At 43.2% G+C, this 17,281-nt stretch overlaps 2 protein-coding genes across 3 annotated transcripts in view; both read right to left on the reverse strand.

The window, feature by feature from the left end:
- The window catches only part of CLCN4 (chloride voltage-gated channel 4), an 80,420-nt gene extending 79,537 nt beyond the window's left edge, over nt 1–883 (reverse strand). For both annotated transcript variants that reach the window (XM_045538932.1, XM_045538930.1), the window contains exon 1: nt 612–883. The gene's annotated coding sequence lies outside the window, so the exon portion shown is untranslated. The remainder of the gene's footprint in view (nt 1–611) is intronic.
- Nucleotides 884–11,174: 10,291 nt separating this feature from the next.
- WWC3 (WWC family member 3) overlaps nt 11,175–17,281 on the reverse strand; it is a 117,649-nt gene continuing 111,542 nt past the window's right edge. The window contains exons 21-23 of the mRNA XM_045538429.1: nt 16,108–16,335; nt 15,556–15,683; nt 11,175–13,841 (exon numbers count right to left, since the gene is read on the reverse strand). Of these exons, the coding sequence (XP_045394385.1) occupies nt 13,775–13,841; nt 15,556–15,683; nt 16,108–16,335 (423 nt within the window). The 3' untranslated portion in view covers nt 11,175–13,774. The remainder of the gene's footprint in view (nt 13,842–15,555; nt 15,684–16,107; nt 16,336–17,281) is intronic.

Below are 17,281 nucleotides of genomic sequence, written 5' to 3' on the forward strand. Positions count from 1 at the left end.
CAGTCAATAGGTATCTCTTAAAAGCCTCTCTCTCTGCTTAGAATGCACTCAGTGCAGTCACTCTATTTTTCTTTCCCCTCCTGAGCAAGATGCCCTGCCTTCCTGTCTGGCCCCTGCCCACTTTCTCAGGGTGGGCACACCAAGCCCCAAGTCACGCGTGTGCCTGCATCAAGCCACCCCCTGCCACATAAACGTTTTTGAAATGTAAAAGGACAAAAGCAGAAATTGTTTTTATTTGTATTCCAGTTTCAAATAGATTAGTTTACTTTCACTGGAGTTAAAAATCACAATTTTAGCATTCCCTTTGCTCACACCCCTGAAAGAGACGTGAAATAGATTGTTTTACAGGCAGCTGGAGTTAAGTTTACTTGCTATTTATTCCTGCAGCTTTCCTATCCTATATTTAACCCTGGCCCTTACACCACCATTCCCTCCAGATTAACTAAATTTCTGTTCAGAAGGTTAATCTCTAATCTGGGGATAATTACAGCCCTTGCCTCTCACAACGATCTATTATTTTCAACAGCAGGTTTTAAAAATCAACAAAGTGGCAGTGTGGTTTTCTAGGTCACTCCTCTCGAGTTTGTTTTTCTGAGTGATAAGCAACTTACCTTCCGCTTTCAGATTCTGAGATACAAAGTTAAAATGCTATCGAAATCCCCTCCTCCTTTGGGTTGAGGGTCTGATGGAGGCGGAAACTGACAAGCTCATTTTCCTGCCAGAGGCAAATGTCGATTTCAGCCTCAGGCACCCAGAGGGCCCGGGAGGCCAGCTGGGAGTATCACGTGCTCTGCCCAGCCACTCAGCCGTGCCCAGCTGGCCGGGTCACCTCTTGGCTTCGGAGGCCCTCAGTGCCAATGTCGTTGGCCTTCTACCCTCAGTGCATTCATGTCCAGAGTGAGCCCAGCGTGCCCGAGACAGAACGCTCCACCCTCAGAGGCTGGGCTGCTGGGTCCACTGTGACCGAGTTCCCAGAATCTATGGGAGGTGGGGGCGGAGGGGGAGTATATAAAATACCCTTGCGGTCTGAGGAGCACGGCCGCAGGTACAAACAGCCAGGCTCTGTGTTCCGGCTGGGCGGAACCAACTAAATACAGGCACCTTCCTCATCCTGGGGCAGCTTTCTGTTAATAGGTTAGTTCCACCTTCTCTTTTTCCAAGTGATTGCTCAACTGTAAAAACGTTACAGCAAACAGGCAATTCAGAAAAGACCTAAAACTGGGCCATGCAATTTTCAACAGAATGAGATAACTCTCCCAACACCCTCCACCCTCCCCTGTCACATTGTCAATTTGGCAAAGATTTAAAAAACAAACAAAAAACAAAACCCGATACCACCCATGAGAATGTAAATTGAGCAATCTTTCTGGTGGGCTGTTGAGCAATTCCTACAAATGCCTTACAAGTATGCATAATTTGACCAATTACTCTGGGCCCCAACAGCTGTTGTTGCTGCATTTGCTCCCGAAATTTTATATCCAGGAATTTGCCCTAGGGAGAAAAAAGAAGGGTGTGCGAAGAACTGACTAGGGAAAGTTTGCTGCAGTGTTGTTCATGATCTCAAAGCACTGCACCGGAAGCAAGTGACAGCTCCCAAAACAGAGGATGTGTTAAATCATAAGACATCTGTACAACGGAAGAATTAAAACTAATGTGGTGGTAGGTACTTATGGACAAAATGAAAAATGAAAAAAGGAAGCTCCAAAAACGTTATGTGCTGAGTGACCCATTTTTTGCACGTAGCTGTAACATACTTATATCTACACATATACTTTATTATATGAACACAGAAAATAATTAGGAAGTTAATTCACTAAGGTATCAAACCTGGTATTTCACTGATTAGTGGGATTAAGGGTGTTTTAAATTTTTCTTCTTTTTAGCTTGGCTACATTTTCTAATTTCTAACATGTATCGCTTTTGTAGCAAGAAAAAAGTTACTGTTTTCTTAAAAGCACTACAGTAGACATGATCATGGAATAAACATTTTTGGCTAATTTTTAATGCAGATTTCATTACTTGAAGATTCTCAAATCTTAACCACAAAGCCCCGAGAGAACAATTCCTAGCCGTCTGAGCTTATTCCGCTCACACAACTCTTTAGGGAAGAAGATTCAGGAACCAGTGTAACATTTAAAGTCTGCATGTCCACTCTCAGTTTCTCTTCCATGTAAACTCGCTTCCTATTCTGCCCTCTGTGGAGAGAGAAAGTCAGTCGTTCCCATCCTTCATGAAAAGATTCTTCAAATAGTTATAGAATAACCTTTGAGCTTTAATCTCTCTATGCTGGCGCATTCTAGTTTCTTCACAGTTTTCTTTTTTATCCCTTTGAATCTTTTACATTTTTTCTCTTGATTATCTGCCACTTTTCTACAAATGTCACACAAAGTATAGAACTGTGGTTCTTAATGGGAGGTGATGTTGCTCCCCAGGGAACATTTTTGGCTGCCACACTGGGAAGGGGGCAGCTGCATGCTTCTGACATCTGGTGGGTGGAGGCCAGGGCTGCTGTTCAACATCCTATGGGTGCACGTGACAGCCCCCACCTCTGCTGCGACAATGAAAGATCCAGCCCAAAGTATCCATAGCGCCGAGGTTGAGAAACCCTGGTTTAGAATTACTTGTAAAGTATAATTTGATGCCCCAAATGTTCCATTTCCCAGCCATTTTTAAGAGTTTCCCATTGTACATATAATGTGCTGGAAGCTCTGTTTCCTTATGAATCCCTTAAATGTAGTGCTACTGGCATGTGGGAAGTGTAATTGCCCATCCGTGCATACACCATCTCTGAAAAGAGACACAGGAAACTGCTAAGGGTGTTATCTCTGGGAAGGAGAACTGTGTGGCTGGGGCATAGAGGTGGGTGGGAAATTTTCATAGATTTGGAATGCATTACATACTTAAAAAACAGACATTTTTCAAGCCCCCTTTAAATATACATATTTGAGACCAGGACTTGCTCTGTCGTCCAGGCTGATCTTGAACTCCCAGCCTCAAGCAATCCTCCCGTCTCAGCCTCCCAAAGTGCTGGGATTACAAGCATGAGCCTCTGAGCCCAGCCAAGTCCCCTTACATTGATGCAGCGAATGCACTTTGTACGAAGTACGTTCATCTCCAGTACATCGTTTGATTCTCGTGGCAGCTTGTTAACAGGAGTAGAGCAGGTCTAATGCTCCACTCTCATTTTGCACACAGCCTCACAGACAGCACTGACACTCTGACACTTGAATTCCCTGGCTAAATCACCCTGTGGTCAAGCTGGGTCCCCGGCTTCTCCTCGAGGCACCTCTCTGACCATCCCCTCCAACCCTCTGCCCAGCCACAGCTCCCTGGGACCCTCCTCGGAGCACTCACCAGGTTAGACCCAAACCATTTGCTCACATTAACCTCTGAGTTCCTGGAGAGGAGAGGGGAGCTGGATTTACATGTCTGAAAGCCCAGCATGTAGTATTGTCTCCAGGGCACAATGTTTGTTACACCAGAACTAAAATAGTCCCAAATGTTCTCAACCAAAAATTAGCACCTTTAATCGTATACCATCTTGAAACATTACATGACTGTATTACAATATTACAGTCTGTGCTATTTTGCCACACCTCTGCAAACCTCTATTTTCCCTTCTGTAAAATGGAGAGAAGACAGTAATAGTATCCAATGTTTGGGGGTATTGTGAGGGCCCCCTCACCATGGGTGCAAAATTTAAAGGGACACTAAAAGTCAGTAACCAAGATAATATACTATTTATAAAAATCAAAATTAATGCAAAAATTTACAATGCACAAAATATCAAATTTTGTAAAGGCAGGCTGTTGTTTGTTTGACAGCCTTGCATTATTGTACAAGGGGACGAGTCATTTCCAGTCAGCTGGGGACTAGTGGCCAGTGTGTCTCTGAAGGGTGGGTTTCTGTGGGCTGACAATGGCATGCAAATAAATTGGGCCACGTGAGGCTTAAGTGAGAGATCTCAAAAGAGTAAGCAGTGCCTTATGGGAACCTGAGACACAAGGAAAAATGTGTGCCCCTAGACACAATTATGAAAATATCCTCTTACATTTTGAGCCAAGTGGGAAAAGTTCATAAAGACTCTACAGTCAAAACACACACACACACACACACACACACACACACACACACACAGAAAGAGAGAGAGAGAGAGAGAGAGAGAGAGAGAGAGAGAGAGAGAGAAACTACATATGAAGCTCTACGTGGCCCAATTTATTTGCAGCCTTGATTTGTAGCGTGTGCTTATTCTCATGGCTTTGAACTGCCGTGTGGAGAGTTGGACAGGGACGGTCAGTAGCCATCACTATGCAGCATCTCCACCATACGGGACAACAGAAGGCAACTGCTTTAATGCACCTGGACCTAGCCTTTGAGAGAAACTGTTCCTTGTCTAGCTGCTTTGGATTTGAAATATGATTTTTCTAAAATTGCACTGCTCTGATACGGTAGCTATCAATTACAGTTGCTATTGATGTTGAGATTAATTTAACCTAAATAATGGTTAAAATTCAGTCCCTCGGTCATACTAGCCACATGTCAAGTGCTTAAGAGCCACATATGGCTAGTGGCTACAGTAATTTAGTGCAGATATGGAACAATTCCATCATCTCAGACAGTTGTATTGGACAGTGCTGTAAAGCATTTCTTTTAAACTAATTCCGTTGCAATAAAACAATTTATGTTTATTACTCATGGGATTCTGCCTGCAATTGCAGGGTAGAAAAAGCAATCTGGCCAGAGCATCTGTTGGTGGGGAGGATGGAAAGGCATGGATTCCAGGAGCTGTGTGCCTCTAGCCATGTCTCAGGCAAGATGTTTCCAAATGCCAAGGAATGTGTAGCCGCTGCCTTTGGACTTCACCAGGAGCTTGCAAATCTTGTCCCCAGAAAAGAGAAGAGCATCCGATCATTTGTTCCAACACAAACTCTGAGATGCATGTGAGAGCACAGACGTACGGGAACACAGGAACAGGCCTTTCAAAGGCGAGTGTGTCTGTGGTAGGCTGGATAGTGACTTCCCCAAAGATGTCCACCCCCTAATTCCCAGAATCCCAGGAAGATGTTACCACACATGATAAAAGGGACTTTGCAGATGTGATTAAATTAGGCATCCTGAGATGTTGGGGAGCTAATCCTGGATGATCCAGGTAGGTTCAGTGTCATCGCAAGGGTCCCTATAAGAGGGAGGTAGGAGGGGAGGAGTCAGGGAAGGAGATGTGAGGATGGAAGAAGAGATCAAAGAGACAGGGAGATCTGAAGATGCTCCCCTGCTGCCTTAAAGACGGAGGAAGATAAGCGAACAAATGTAGCTAACACAAAAAGATCACAAATAAAGGACCTACAGAGATATGCAAGGAAAAAACAAATAAAGGGAAAGTAGCTACCACACTCTTGAAACCTGACAAGGTGGAATTGCAACCAAAAAGCACTGAGAGAGACAAAGAGGCACTTCACAATGCTCAAGGCTGCATGTGCAATGAGGATTTACAAGTCATTCATATTTGTGCACCTCATGACAGAGCAACAGCTTTCAAAAGCAGAAACCAGTGATGTGAAGAAAAATAGAAACACTAATACATACCTGTCAATGCATCCAGGACGGCTCAAGTAGTCAAGACCTGAGCAAAGACGTAGAAAACCCAGACAACATGCTCCATAATCAGTAGAGCTCAGGTATGTACATATGTAGGGAGGTATGTGTAGTCTGCTCCCAAAATTCATGTCCACTCAGAACGTCAGAATCAATATAACCTTATCTGGAAATAGCATGTTTGCAGATATAATTAAGGATCCTTGAGATGAAATTTAAGGCGGGCCAGAAATCCAATGACAGGTGGCTGCATAAGTGAAAGGAGAGGGAGATTTGGAGGCAGAGACACAGGGAGAAAGTCATACGAAGACGGAGGCAGAGATAGGAGGGGCGTGGCCAGAAACCAAGGGACACTTGCAGCTACCAGAAGCTGGAAGGATCCTCCCCTAGAGCCTCCGGAGGGAGGCTGGTCCTGCCAATACCTTATTTTTGGACTTCTGGCCTCCAGATTAGTGAGATAAAATTCCTGCTGTTTTGCCACCCATTTGTGGCAGCCCTAGCACTAGTGCCATATGTGTATATACATGTATCAGCCTCTGAACTCTAATCATATACAATGTGCCTGCTTTTCACAAAACAGTCAGAAAAACTGACTATATTATAGGCCATGAAGAAAACCTCAATAGATTCCAGAGAACAAAAGTCACACAAACAGGATTTTCTGACTGTATTGCAATGAAACTAGAAATTAATAAGAAAAATTTGTAAAGACCTTTACATCTGGAAAAAAATTAAAAGACATGGTAATAAACATCTCTTGGGTCGAAGGAAAAATGCAAAGTGAAGTGATAGAATTTCTTAGGAATCAGGATAATGAAAACTCAACATATTAGTTGACAAAGAAAAATTTATAGCACTAAATTAGTTTCGCAATATAAATCTTAAAATAAAAAAATAAACACACCCAACTCAAACAACTACAAGAAAAGCAACTAAGACACAAGAATGCAGAAAGAATGATTCATAAAAATAAAAGCAGTATTTCATGAGTTATGAAACAGAAAATAGGAGCCCCAACAAATAAAACCGAAAGCTGGTTTTCTTTTTTAAAAGGGTGAAAAGTTTTTTTTTGTTTGTTTTTAAACCCAATAACTAACCTAATCAAGGAAAAACAAGGGAGAAAACACAAGCACAGAAAGTTGGAAATGACAAGAGGGAAAGACCATCCCAAAAAGAAGAAAATTAGAAAACAGATTTAATTACTCTATACAGCTTTTTACAAATAAATTGGGAAAAGTGGATGAAATAGATACCTTTTAAGAAAAATACAACTTACCAAAATTGACCTAAAGAGACAAATTTAAAAAGACCGATTTCCACAGAGGAAATAGAGAAAGTGATTTAAAGAGCTCCCCTGTGGGCAAAAAATCACAGGGCAGGCCCAGATGGTGGCTTCGCGACAGAATTCTCCCAGAGTTAGCCCCTGAGCCAAGACAAAGGAGAAAACGTCCACATTTGTTTGATAACATTGATCCCCCACCTGGCAAAGAGTTCACTAAAAAAATTTACAGTGGGTGTATCTTGAAGCTCTGACTCCGGGGGATGGGGGGGGGCATGGACAATATATATAACCTGAACTTTTGTACCCCCATAATAAGCTGAAATAAAAAAAAAATTACAGTGTATCAATGCAAAAATCATAAATACTAGTAAACCAACTTCAAAGCACATTAAAATATATACACAATGACCAAATGGAGTTTATTTTACAAAAGCAAGGGTGATCCTCTATTAGGAAATACATTAATATAATCAATCACGTCCTTAGAGCTAATAAGGAAAATCATATGATCATCTCAGTAGATGGAAAAAAAAGAATTTGAAAAAAATCCAACACCCATTCATGTTATAAATACTCAGGAAGAGATATTGATGGATGCTTCCTTTTGTGAGTGTGTGTGTGTGTGTGTGTGTGTGTGTAAGATTCACTCCCTAAAGCCAACATCTTATTTAAGCCTTTTGACTGAATCCAAATTTTACAGAACAAATCATTTTAATAAAGGGATTTGCTCTGTGAAGTTCGGATTCGGTTGGGGGGCCGCACTTGGGGATCTGGAGGGCCACATGTGGCCTTGAGGCCACAGATTCCCCACCCCCGCGTGGGGCAACACAAGCTTTCTTGCTAAAGTCTGAAAAAAGATAAATAGCCTTGTGGGAATATGTATTCATATTAACTTTATTTTCTGCCTTTATGCAAAGACAGAAAACAAAATGGCAAAAACCTATCAAAAATATCCAAAATATATATGAGTAAAACTATAAAGTATTCCTGAAACACACAAAATTAGTCTTGACCAAATGGAAATATATAATACATTCTCGGATAAGAGGATGCAACATCATAAAGATATAAATTCTCCCAAATTTGTAAGTTTAATGCAATTCCAGTAAGGTTCTGTAATTTTTTTTCCTGGAGCTGGATAAGTTGATTACAAAATTCATTTGGAAGAAGAAGCAAGAATAGCCAGGGAAACACTGAGAAGGAAGAGAGAAAGAAGGGCTAGCTCTCACTGACAGTAACAAGCCTCTATGATTGCAGCAGCTTCGCCTATAAGTAAAGCACAAATTTAGACTGTGCTGAGATGTTTTCTCACCTCTGCGAGTGGCAAAGACTCACAAATGTGACATTGTATTGGTGAGGTTGTGGGAAACTGTCTCACACTTTTCTGGTGAGAATACAAAACGGTACAGCCCCTAGGAGGGAAATGCAGTGATGCCCAGCAAGATGCCATGTGCATTTATGTTCATTTTTACCCTTTGACCCGGCAGTCCCACTTCGGGGGACCTATCCCACAGGAACCCTGGCAAAAATGTGAAAGGATGTCTGCAGAAGACTTTCATTGTTGAGCTATTTTTAATAGCAGAAGACTAGGAACAACCAGAACGTGGTTGAATAAACTATGGTGCATGTACCAACGCAGCGTGCAAGAGTAAAACAGAAGAAAGAATACCCACATGTAGCACTTTCGGGGCTGTGGAGTGGATGTGAATTTTAGGGGGCCAGAGGGCATACTGTAGTGGGTTGAATGGTGGCCTTAAAGATGTGTGCACCTGGAACCTGGAAATGTGACCTTACTTGGAAAGAGTCTTTGCAGAGGTAATTAAAGATCTGGAGACAAGATCATCCCGGATTAACCATGGGAGCCCTAAATCCAACAACAGGTATTCTTATAAGAGACAGAGGCGAAGACAGGGAAAAACACAGAGGAAAGGGTGCTATGAAGGTGGGGCAGAAACTGGAGCAATGTTTCTTGGACAAGTCACGGAATGCCAAGAATTGCCAGCAACACCAGAAGCCGGAAGGGGCAGGAAGGACCCTCCTCTAGAGCCTTTGGAGGGAGTGTACCCTGCTGACACCTTGATTCAGGAATTCTGGGCTCCAGAACTGCCCAAGAATAAATTTCTCTTGTTTTACACTACCAAGCTTGTGCTAAATTGTTACAGCAGCCAATACAGATTTTGGTGGTCTCTGGGATATATATATATATATTTTTTTCTTTAGCAACAGGTCTCCCTATGTTGCTTAGGCTGGTCTCAAACTCCTGGGCTCAAGCAATCCTCCCACCTTGGCCTCCCAAAGTGCTGGGATTACAGGCATGAGCCACCGCACCCAGCCTGGAATATATTTTTAAGTAGAAAAAGCCAGGTGGAGAAAAGTGTGTTTATTGTGCTACTGTTTTTCCAAGAAAGGAGAGAAACACAAATATAGATGTGTACATATTTGTGTATATAGCCACATGTACATATGTGTATATATGCATATATGTCTATTTAAAAAATAGACAATGCAAGGAAAAACATTATTTCTTAAATGGTTACCTGTAAGGACAGGAAAGGAATAGGGATAGGGGCAAGAATAAAAGTTAGACTCCTTTAAATATATCTTGTTTTGTATATTTGTCTTTCAAGTCATGTCAATATTTTACATTAAAAATAATATTAAAAAGATCAATCCATAAGAATCCAAAATAAAGTGAAACACACATTGATTGCTTAACCACACAGAAAGGAAATATTCCAAGTTACTTTACATCACAGTAATTTGACTGCACATTCCTAGTGAGATAAACCTTAAGGACTGAAATAACTAACAAAAATTTCAATGGTTTTTCAGTAATTACAGTATATTGGTGGTGGTACTGCTGATATTGCTATTCTGAAACTCTTGTGTACGTGTGTGTTATGGGCTTTAGCAAATGAGTAATTATGTGATATTCTATCATCCTTTTTCTCCTTAAAAAATAAAATATTGTCTAACTCTTTCCATTGAAAAGGTCTGGCAAGGTGCAATTGCAGCACTTGGGGAGACCAAGGCAGGAGGATCCCCTGAGGCCAGGAGTTCGAGACCGGCCTGAGCAACATAGTGAGACCTGTCTCTACAAAAAAATAAACAAATTAACCAGGCGTGGTGGTGCGCACCTGTAGTCCCACTTACTCAGGAAGCTGAAGCAGGAGGATCACTTGAGCCCGGGGGTGTGAGGCTGCAGTGAGCTGTGATCAAACCACACTGCACGCCAGCCTGGGCGACAGCGCAGTGAGACCTCATCTCAAAAAAAAGAAAAGGTCTAAAAAACAATGACCAAGCCAGTAGCAACGAGTACCCCCCAGCACCAAGAAACCAGGTGGCCCAGAGGAAATGACCAATTCCGGGTCAGATATGTCTGGTCACATGGCTGTCGCAGGGAGGGAGGAATGGGGAGTGGCAGCTCATGGGTATGGGGGTTATCTTTTTAGGGTGTTGAAAATGTTCCAAAATTGATTGTGGTGATATTTGTACAACCCTGAACATACTAAAAACCAGTGAATTATATGCTTTAAATGGTACGTGAATTATATCTCAAGAAAGTTATTACCAAAAAAACATAAAGAAATCCCAATAAGTGGGATTTAGATTCTGTTCAAAGGACTAAAAATTAGAAAAGTATACCTTGGATATTTAGTACCAGTAAGGAATTAAATGCTAAGATGTGATGAGGACATTGTGCATATGTTTTTCTCTTTTACCAATATATACTGAGGTATTGAAGGATGAAATGATAAAGTGTAAGGGATTCGCTTGAAGTCACAAGAAGGGGAAGTGGGTGGAGGTGTAGATGAAACAAGATTGGCCATTTGAAGCTCAGGGAGGGTTGCATGTGCGTTCATTTTACTATTCTCTCCGATTTGATACCTCTGGTCTTCATATTTAAAAAGTACATGGTTTTGCCCGGGCACAGTGGCCCACGCCTGTAATCCCAGCACTTTGGGAGGCTGAAATGGGAGGATCACTTGAAGCCAGGAGTTCAAGACCAGCCTGGGCAACATAGCAAGACCCCCATCTCTATTAAAACATTTTTAAAACATAGCAGGGAGTGGTGGCGCATGCCTATAGTCCCAGCTACTCAGGAGGCTGAGGCAGAAGGATCGCTTGAGCCCAGGAGTTTGAGGTTGCTGTGAGCTATGACCGCACCACTGCACTCCAGCCTGGGCAATAGAGCAAGACGTTGTCTCAAAAATAATAAATAAATAAAACATGTTTTTTATATATTTAAGTCTCCATAATTAAACATTCTTTCCACAAAACACACATTTCCACTCTGTTCTTAAGGCAAGTTAGTTTAATTTTATAGAAGAAATACTTTCAAACAATACAAATGACACAATTAGAGAGAACAGTGACAAAAACAAAGAGATGAATACTGATTATAACTTATTCCCACAACAGAAGGTTACTTATTTCAGCGATTATCAACCAAAGCCTGACAATTCAGTGACTCGGTGAAGTGAAAGCCAAATTGTCTTTTACATGCAGTACTGTTTCTGAAGAACCCTGGGGGCAGAATTCTGATGGTTTCTGGACCAGAACCGCTGTAGAACCTGGCAGAATTTTCATTACAAGGCCCACTAGATGGCCAAATTTAAACCTCAGATGAAAACACCCCTGAAGCCCATAGGACTTCCCTTTTCTGGCGTGTGGGACATTTTGCGGGGGTGGGGGGGGAGCGGCAGTCTTAACTAGGCAGAAGCTGCAGAAGCTGCAGAAGCGTCAGGAACGGGAAGCACTGCGGGTGCGCCGCCGCGCTCCACCGTTGACAGTGCGATGCTTTTCCCTCCCAGGCCTGTGCTCAGCTGCAGAGCAGACACGGGCAGGGCCAGGAGAGGCAAAGGGGAAAGGTGGCAAGCACGATGCTCTCGGGCTGCCTTTGCTTCTTGCGGGGCAGCGGTGGGATTCTTCTAGAAAAACTTTAGTGGGACAGGGAGGGGGGCACTCCAAACAGAAATCTGCATCAACTGGGCAGTGAAACTGATTTGAAAACACTTGTGTGCGGCTTTCTGTACTGGCACAGTGGGTTTTCCTCACGTTGCTACTTGAAGGAGCTTGGCGGAAAAGGTGCCTTAAGACCCCAGCCAGCTTAGAGAGTCGCCTGCGGCACAGGCTCGGCGTCCAGGGGCTCGCCCCACGCCCAGTAGCCCTGCCTGAGGCAGAAACAATCTGTCCCCCCCGCACACCCTGGGGTGCAGCGAGAAAGGGTTCTTTGCTGGAGATGAAAGTTTCAACAGCTGGGGGCCTAGACAGAGGGCCTGCTGCTCCACAGCGTGTAAGAACCCATGGGCACTTTGAGGCTGTCTCTCTACTTCTGTGGTGGGCACATACAATAAGGAATTGGCAAAAAAAAAAAAAAAGCGAGACCAGAGGCAGAAATACATAGCAAGAGACAGCATCTGTGAAAAGCATAAAGTTTTCAGTCTTACCACCACTGACAAATTCCATTGTCTGTGATAGGTCATGTGTCAATGAAATGCTTTTACAAAATTCATTTTTAATAAATGTAAAAAGGAAAGTGGGTTATACAAGGGGAGGTTATAGACTGATGGGAGAGAGGAAAAACCTGATTAAAAGGGACATTTCCAAGGGAGGAAAGGCCCAGGAAGAGAGTTCTGTTTTCTTTGACATTTCCTGTGACCCACCACGTTCACTCATGGGAGGTGTCATAAAGCAGAGTGCATTTCATGGATAATAAATATGTATTCGGCAAAATATTTATATCATTTGGCATTTAAAAGAATGGCATATTTTTATTACATTAAAAGGTTTTTTCTCCTCATGAGCTAGTTCTTAGATTTCTTGAGGAACATTGGGTAGACTGCAGCACAGGAGCGTTCTCATTTAAATCAAATACTCCCTTGCAACTGCTCACCAGGTAACTCCAGTTACCCACGTCCTTCCCTCCCTCTTCAAAGGCGATCGTGTCTATGTTGTAACTGCTATGTTCACCCACAGAGTCACTGAAAACGGGCATTCCCAGTTCCCTTTTCACTTTCCTTCATGAGTGGCATGGCAGGAGTTCCCCACCACCCTCCTAGTCTGTTGCCATCAGACGGGGCGGGTGGGAAGCAGGCTGCGCTGGTCAGAGAACGGGCAGTGTGGACAGCCACCGTGGACAGGCAGGCTGAAGCCTGGGACGTGCAGGCTCTGTTGCCTGCTTCAGACCCACGGGGGGCACAGAAAGATGCATCAGAAGACAACACAGAAATGAGGAGCGGTCGGTGCGCAGTCCACAAGGGAGACTGGCCTCTGCAACGCACACATGCTCGTGAACTACGATCGAACTGCTGCAGGTGACATTTTGACATAACACGAAGAAAGTGAACGTGTACAATATACGTGGTAAATGCACATATGAGAAACTGATACAAGTGACAAATTTAGCACATAGTGTTTGCATTTCAGGTGTCAAAAACAAAACTGGCCCCAAGCTCCATTCTACTGCATGACAAATACTGAAGAACAAAATTTCAGCCTTAAAATACATCTTAAAGTCAGTATTTTCCTTCAAGGAAAAAAAGTACTATAAATAAATTACAATACAGTGAATTTGCCTGAACTCACTTCGTTTCTGTCTTCCAGCCTTTAAGTCAAATAAAACAGCATAAAAACTGTACATTCTTAACATGATAGTTGATCTTTTATAAAATAACCTGTCTTCAGAGATGTCGATTTCACAACAAGGAAAAACCAAGCCTTGTTGCCGTCACTATTATAAAATATATATGTATAGATATATGTGGTTTTCTTTTTTTTTTTTACAAAATGTGTATATTAATAGCTTTGCACAAATATTTTAAAGACAAATTTAGCTAGTCTAAGAACTTCATGAAAATAAACAGGCAGATAAATACTTCATGTGCACAATGCACTACATCAAACATCATCAGCTGGGAGAGGAGGTATGTTAATCCTTGGTCGTGTAAAAAATGCTATCTTCTCCCTGGGATTGGAAAAAATTGCAGGTTAGTGGCAGATCTGAAGATACCAAAAACTGTCAACTCTCACATCAGTGATGACTTTTCTTACTCAAAGAACAAGTTGAGTTTAAATCCCCAATAGCACATCTGTTTGTAGAGATTCTCCAAATTTTAATATAGGTTATGAAGCCCCATAAGGGCAGGGGTTTATCTCCAGTGCCTAGAACGGTGTCTGGTATATATCAGGTGCTCCAGAAATATTTGTTTTATTAATAAATGATTGAAAAAATGAGAAACTATATGAACATTAAGGGTATACAAAAATTAAGGCTAAAAGTCAGGCACATATTATTCAGCCATAAAAAAGAGTGAAGCACTGACACATGCTACAATATGGATGAACACTGAGAACATTCTGCTGAGTGAAAGAAGCCAGATGTAAAAGGCCACGTACTGTATGATCCCATTTATATGAAACAGTCAGGGCTGGGCGCGGTGGTTCACGCCTGTAATCCTAGCACTCTGGGAGGCCGAGGCGGGTGGATCGTTTGAGCTCAGGAGTTCGAGACCAGCCTGAGCAAGAGCGAGACCCCGTCTCTACTAAAAATAGAAAGAAATTATCTGGCCAACTAAAATATATATAGAAAAAATTAGCCGGGCATGGTGGCACATGCCTGTAGTCCCAGCTACTTGGGAGGCTGAGGCAGTAGGATTGCTTAAGCCCAGGAGTTTGAGGTTGCTGTGAGCTAGGCTGACGCCACGGCACTCACTCTAGCCCAGGCAACAGAGCAAGACTCTGTCTCAAAAAAAAAAAAAAACAAGAAAGAAAGAAACAGTCAGAAGAGGCAAATCCCTAGAGACAGAAAGCAGACTGGTGGCTGCCAGAGCTGGGGAAGGGGAGTGGAAAGGGACTGCTTAATGGGTATAGGGTTTACTTTTGGGGCAATGAAAATGTTTTAGAACTAGACAGAGGTGATGTTTGCACAACATTGTGAATGCACTGAATGCTACTGAACTGTCACTTTAAAATGGTTCATTTTATGCTATGTGAATTTTACCTTAATTTTTCAGACACCAAAGAATACAGATATATCCGTGCAAATCCCCTCATGTAAAAAACAAAAACAGGCAAAACTACTCTATGCTATTAGAATTCAAGGCAGTGGTTACTCAAATAACCACTGAGTGCTGGGAAATCTGGGGGTGCTGAGAATGTTCGATTCTCATCACGTTGAGTTTTTGACAACTTGCTGGACTATGTACATATGATAAGCACACTTTGCTGTACATAGATTTTGCTTCAATCAAAAGTTAATTTAAAAAGCAAAGGTGACATGTATATGTATGTAAATCACTGTTATTTATAAAAGCAAACATTTAGAAAGAAGCAGCATGTTATAAAATAGAGTAGTTGAATAAATTGTATCTACTAAAGGAAACATCACAGTCAAACAAGGTAAGGGATTACGTTGCAACAGGGGATCTTTTAATTTAAAAATGCCAAATGCAAAACTGAACACACATTATGATTACAGGTGACTTGAAAAAAGTGCATAGAAAAAAGATCAGGAGAAAATGGTACTGGTGGTGGAGATGCTGGTTACAAGGACTCCTGTTTTGTTCTCGACTTCCCACGGGTTTTTCAACACTTCCTGTACTTGCTGTCACAGCACAGGTACAGGAGTAAGAAGAAAGAGGTGACAAGCAAGCCGGCACAACTCTGCGCCTCTCACATACCTGAAAGTCTGCACCGGGATGGGCTCTTTGTTGTTCTGTCCCCGCAGCTGGTAGATCTCCTTAGAGGCCTTCTTCAACATCTTCTCCGCTGCCTGCTCCTGATGGTAGTCGAGTTTGGTCTGCCGTGTCTGGAATGGCAACACCTCATGAATAAGATGTTTTTATTTCTATTTTTTAAGCAAGAATGAATGAGTTTGCTCCCAGTCCCGGAGCCCAGAAGAACCAATCAGTCAGTGTTGGGGGGGAGGGGCCCTCACCCAGCCCCATGGGGAATTCTTCACAGGGACGCTAGGGGTGGCTGGAGGCAGACTTGGGACCCAGGACATTACCCCCACCACATGGGGCGGGCCCGTGCATCCTTCATCCAGCTCCCAAAGCACATGTGGGTGCTGCAAACGGCACCCCCCCGGCCCACAGAGGGAGAGCACTGGCTCCATAAGACGAGTTCCTGGGCCATTCAAATTACAGTTTCATCACCTGAGACTCTCACTTCAAAGCCCACGCACAACTGGGCGAAAGGCTGTGCCGCGAGCAGGCAGGCTGGACACTCACCTGCCTCTCGGCCTCCTTCAGCAGGCTGCGGAAGCGCTCGTCCCGCAGCACGCAGTGCGGGAGGTCAGTCTGGCCTCGCAGCTGGGCGTCCTCCAGCCGCTGCCTCAGCTCGCGAAGGGCGCAGAGCTCCTCGTTCAGCTGCCTCTGCCTCGTTCTCGACGCCTGGAGATCCAGCTCCAGGTCCAGGGACGTGCGGGCCACCAGCTCGGCCAGGGAGGACCTGCAGGACTGCAGGAGACAGGCCGTGAGTGCGCGCCCCAGCCCCACGCAGGGCAGGCCCAGCCTTCTAGAAGGCTCTTCTGCAACCAATAAACAGGAGACAGGTGAGCCACAGGTATTTCTCTAAGCATGGCCCAAGGTTACAGAAACACCTGGATTTGGGCAAGATGAATGTAAATCTCTAGCTCAATATCAAGGTTAATAACAGCAAATTGTTTTTCTTTAATGATGACCCATGTATTTGCAAAAGTGTGGAGCAGTAGATGCTCTTATATGGATGGGGCTGGCCGATTCAAAAATGGCCCCATTTTTCTGAAGTACCGTTTGATAATATATGTCTAAAGCAAATTTGCATCTGAAAGGCACAACTGTCAACATGCCCAATTAAGGTTTATGACAGAAAACAAAAACCCCAAATCTATAATAACAGGACACTGATTAAATAAATTACAATGCCAGCATAAAGTGCAGCCATTGTAAAAAGTTGAAAAAGTATATTGACATGGAAAAATGTTAATGATCTACTGTACAAGGAGAAAAAAGGCATGTTACGAACCATGAGTGCTTTCCGTTTAAAAAGTATACACCCCCACCCACACAAGCTGTCAAAAAAACCTTTCCTCCCCATATAAGCCTCAAGTAAGCCAATATGCCATGTTCAAACAAGCCCCAAGAGGAGAAAGGACTTTTGTCCGTGGAGCGGAGAGCAGCGCTTACCATCCAATGGGGAACGGAACCCTGCGAGGGCAGTCACCACGCCGCAGCCACCGCCCACGAGCACAGCACCACTGGTCAGTGGGCGGAATAACTGTGCTTTTTACACACACAACACTATCTTGCACATACACAGAATTTAAATGCAAATATGGGTTGCCATTTAACAAATACGAATTCATTTTAAAACACTGCTTAATTCATAGCAGAGCTCAGTGGTTCTCAACCAGGGGCGATCTGG

The sequence above is a fragment of the Lemur catta genome, chromosome X, assembly GCF_020740605.2.
Source record: "Lemur catta isolate mLemCat1 chromosome X, mLemCat1.pri, whole genome shotgun sequence".
NCBI lineage: Eukaryota > Metazoa > Chordata > Mammalia > Primates > Lemuridae > Lemur > Lemur catta.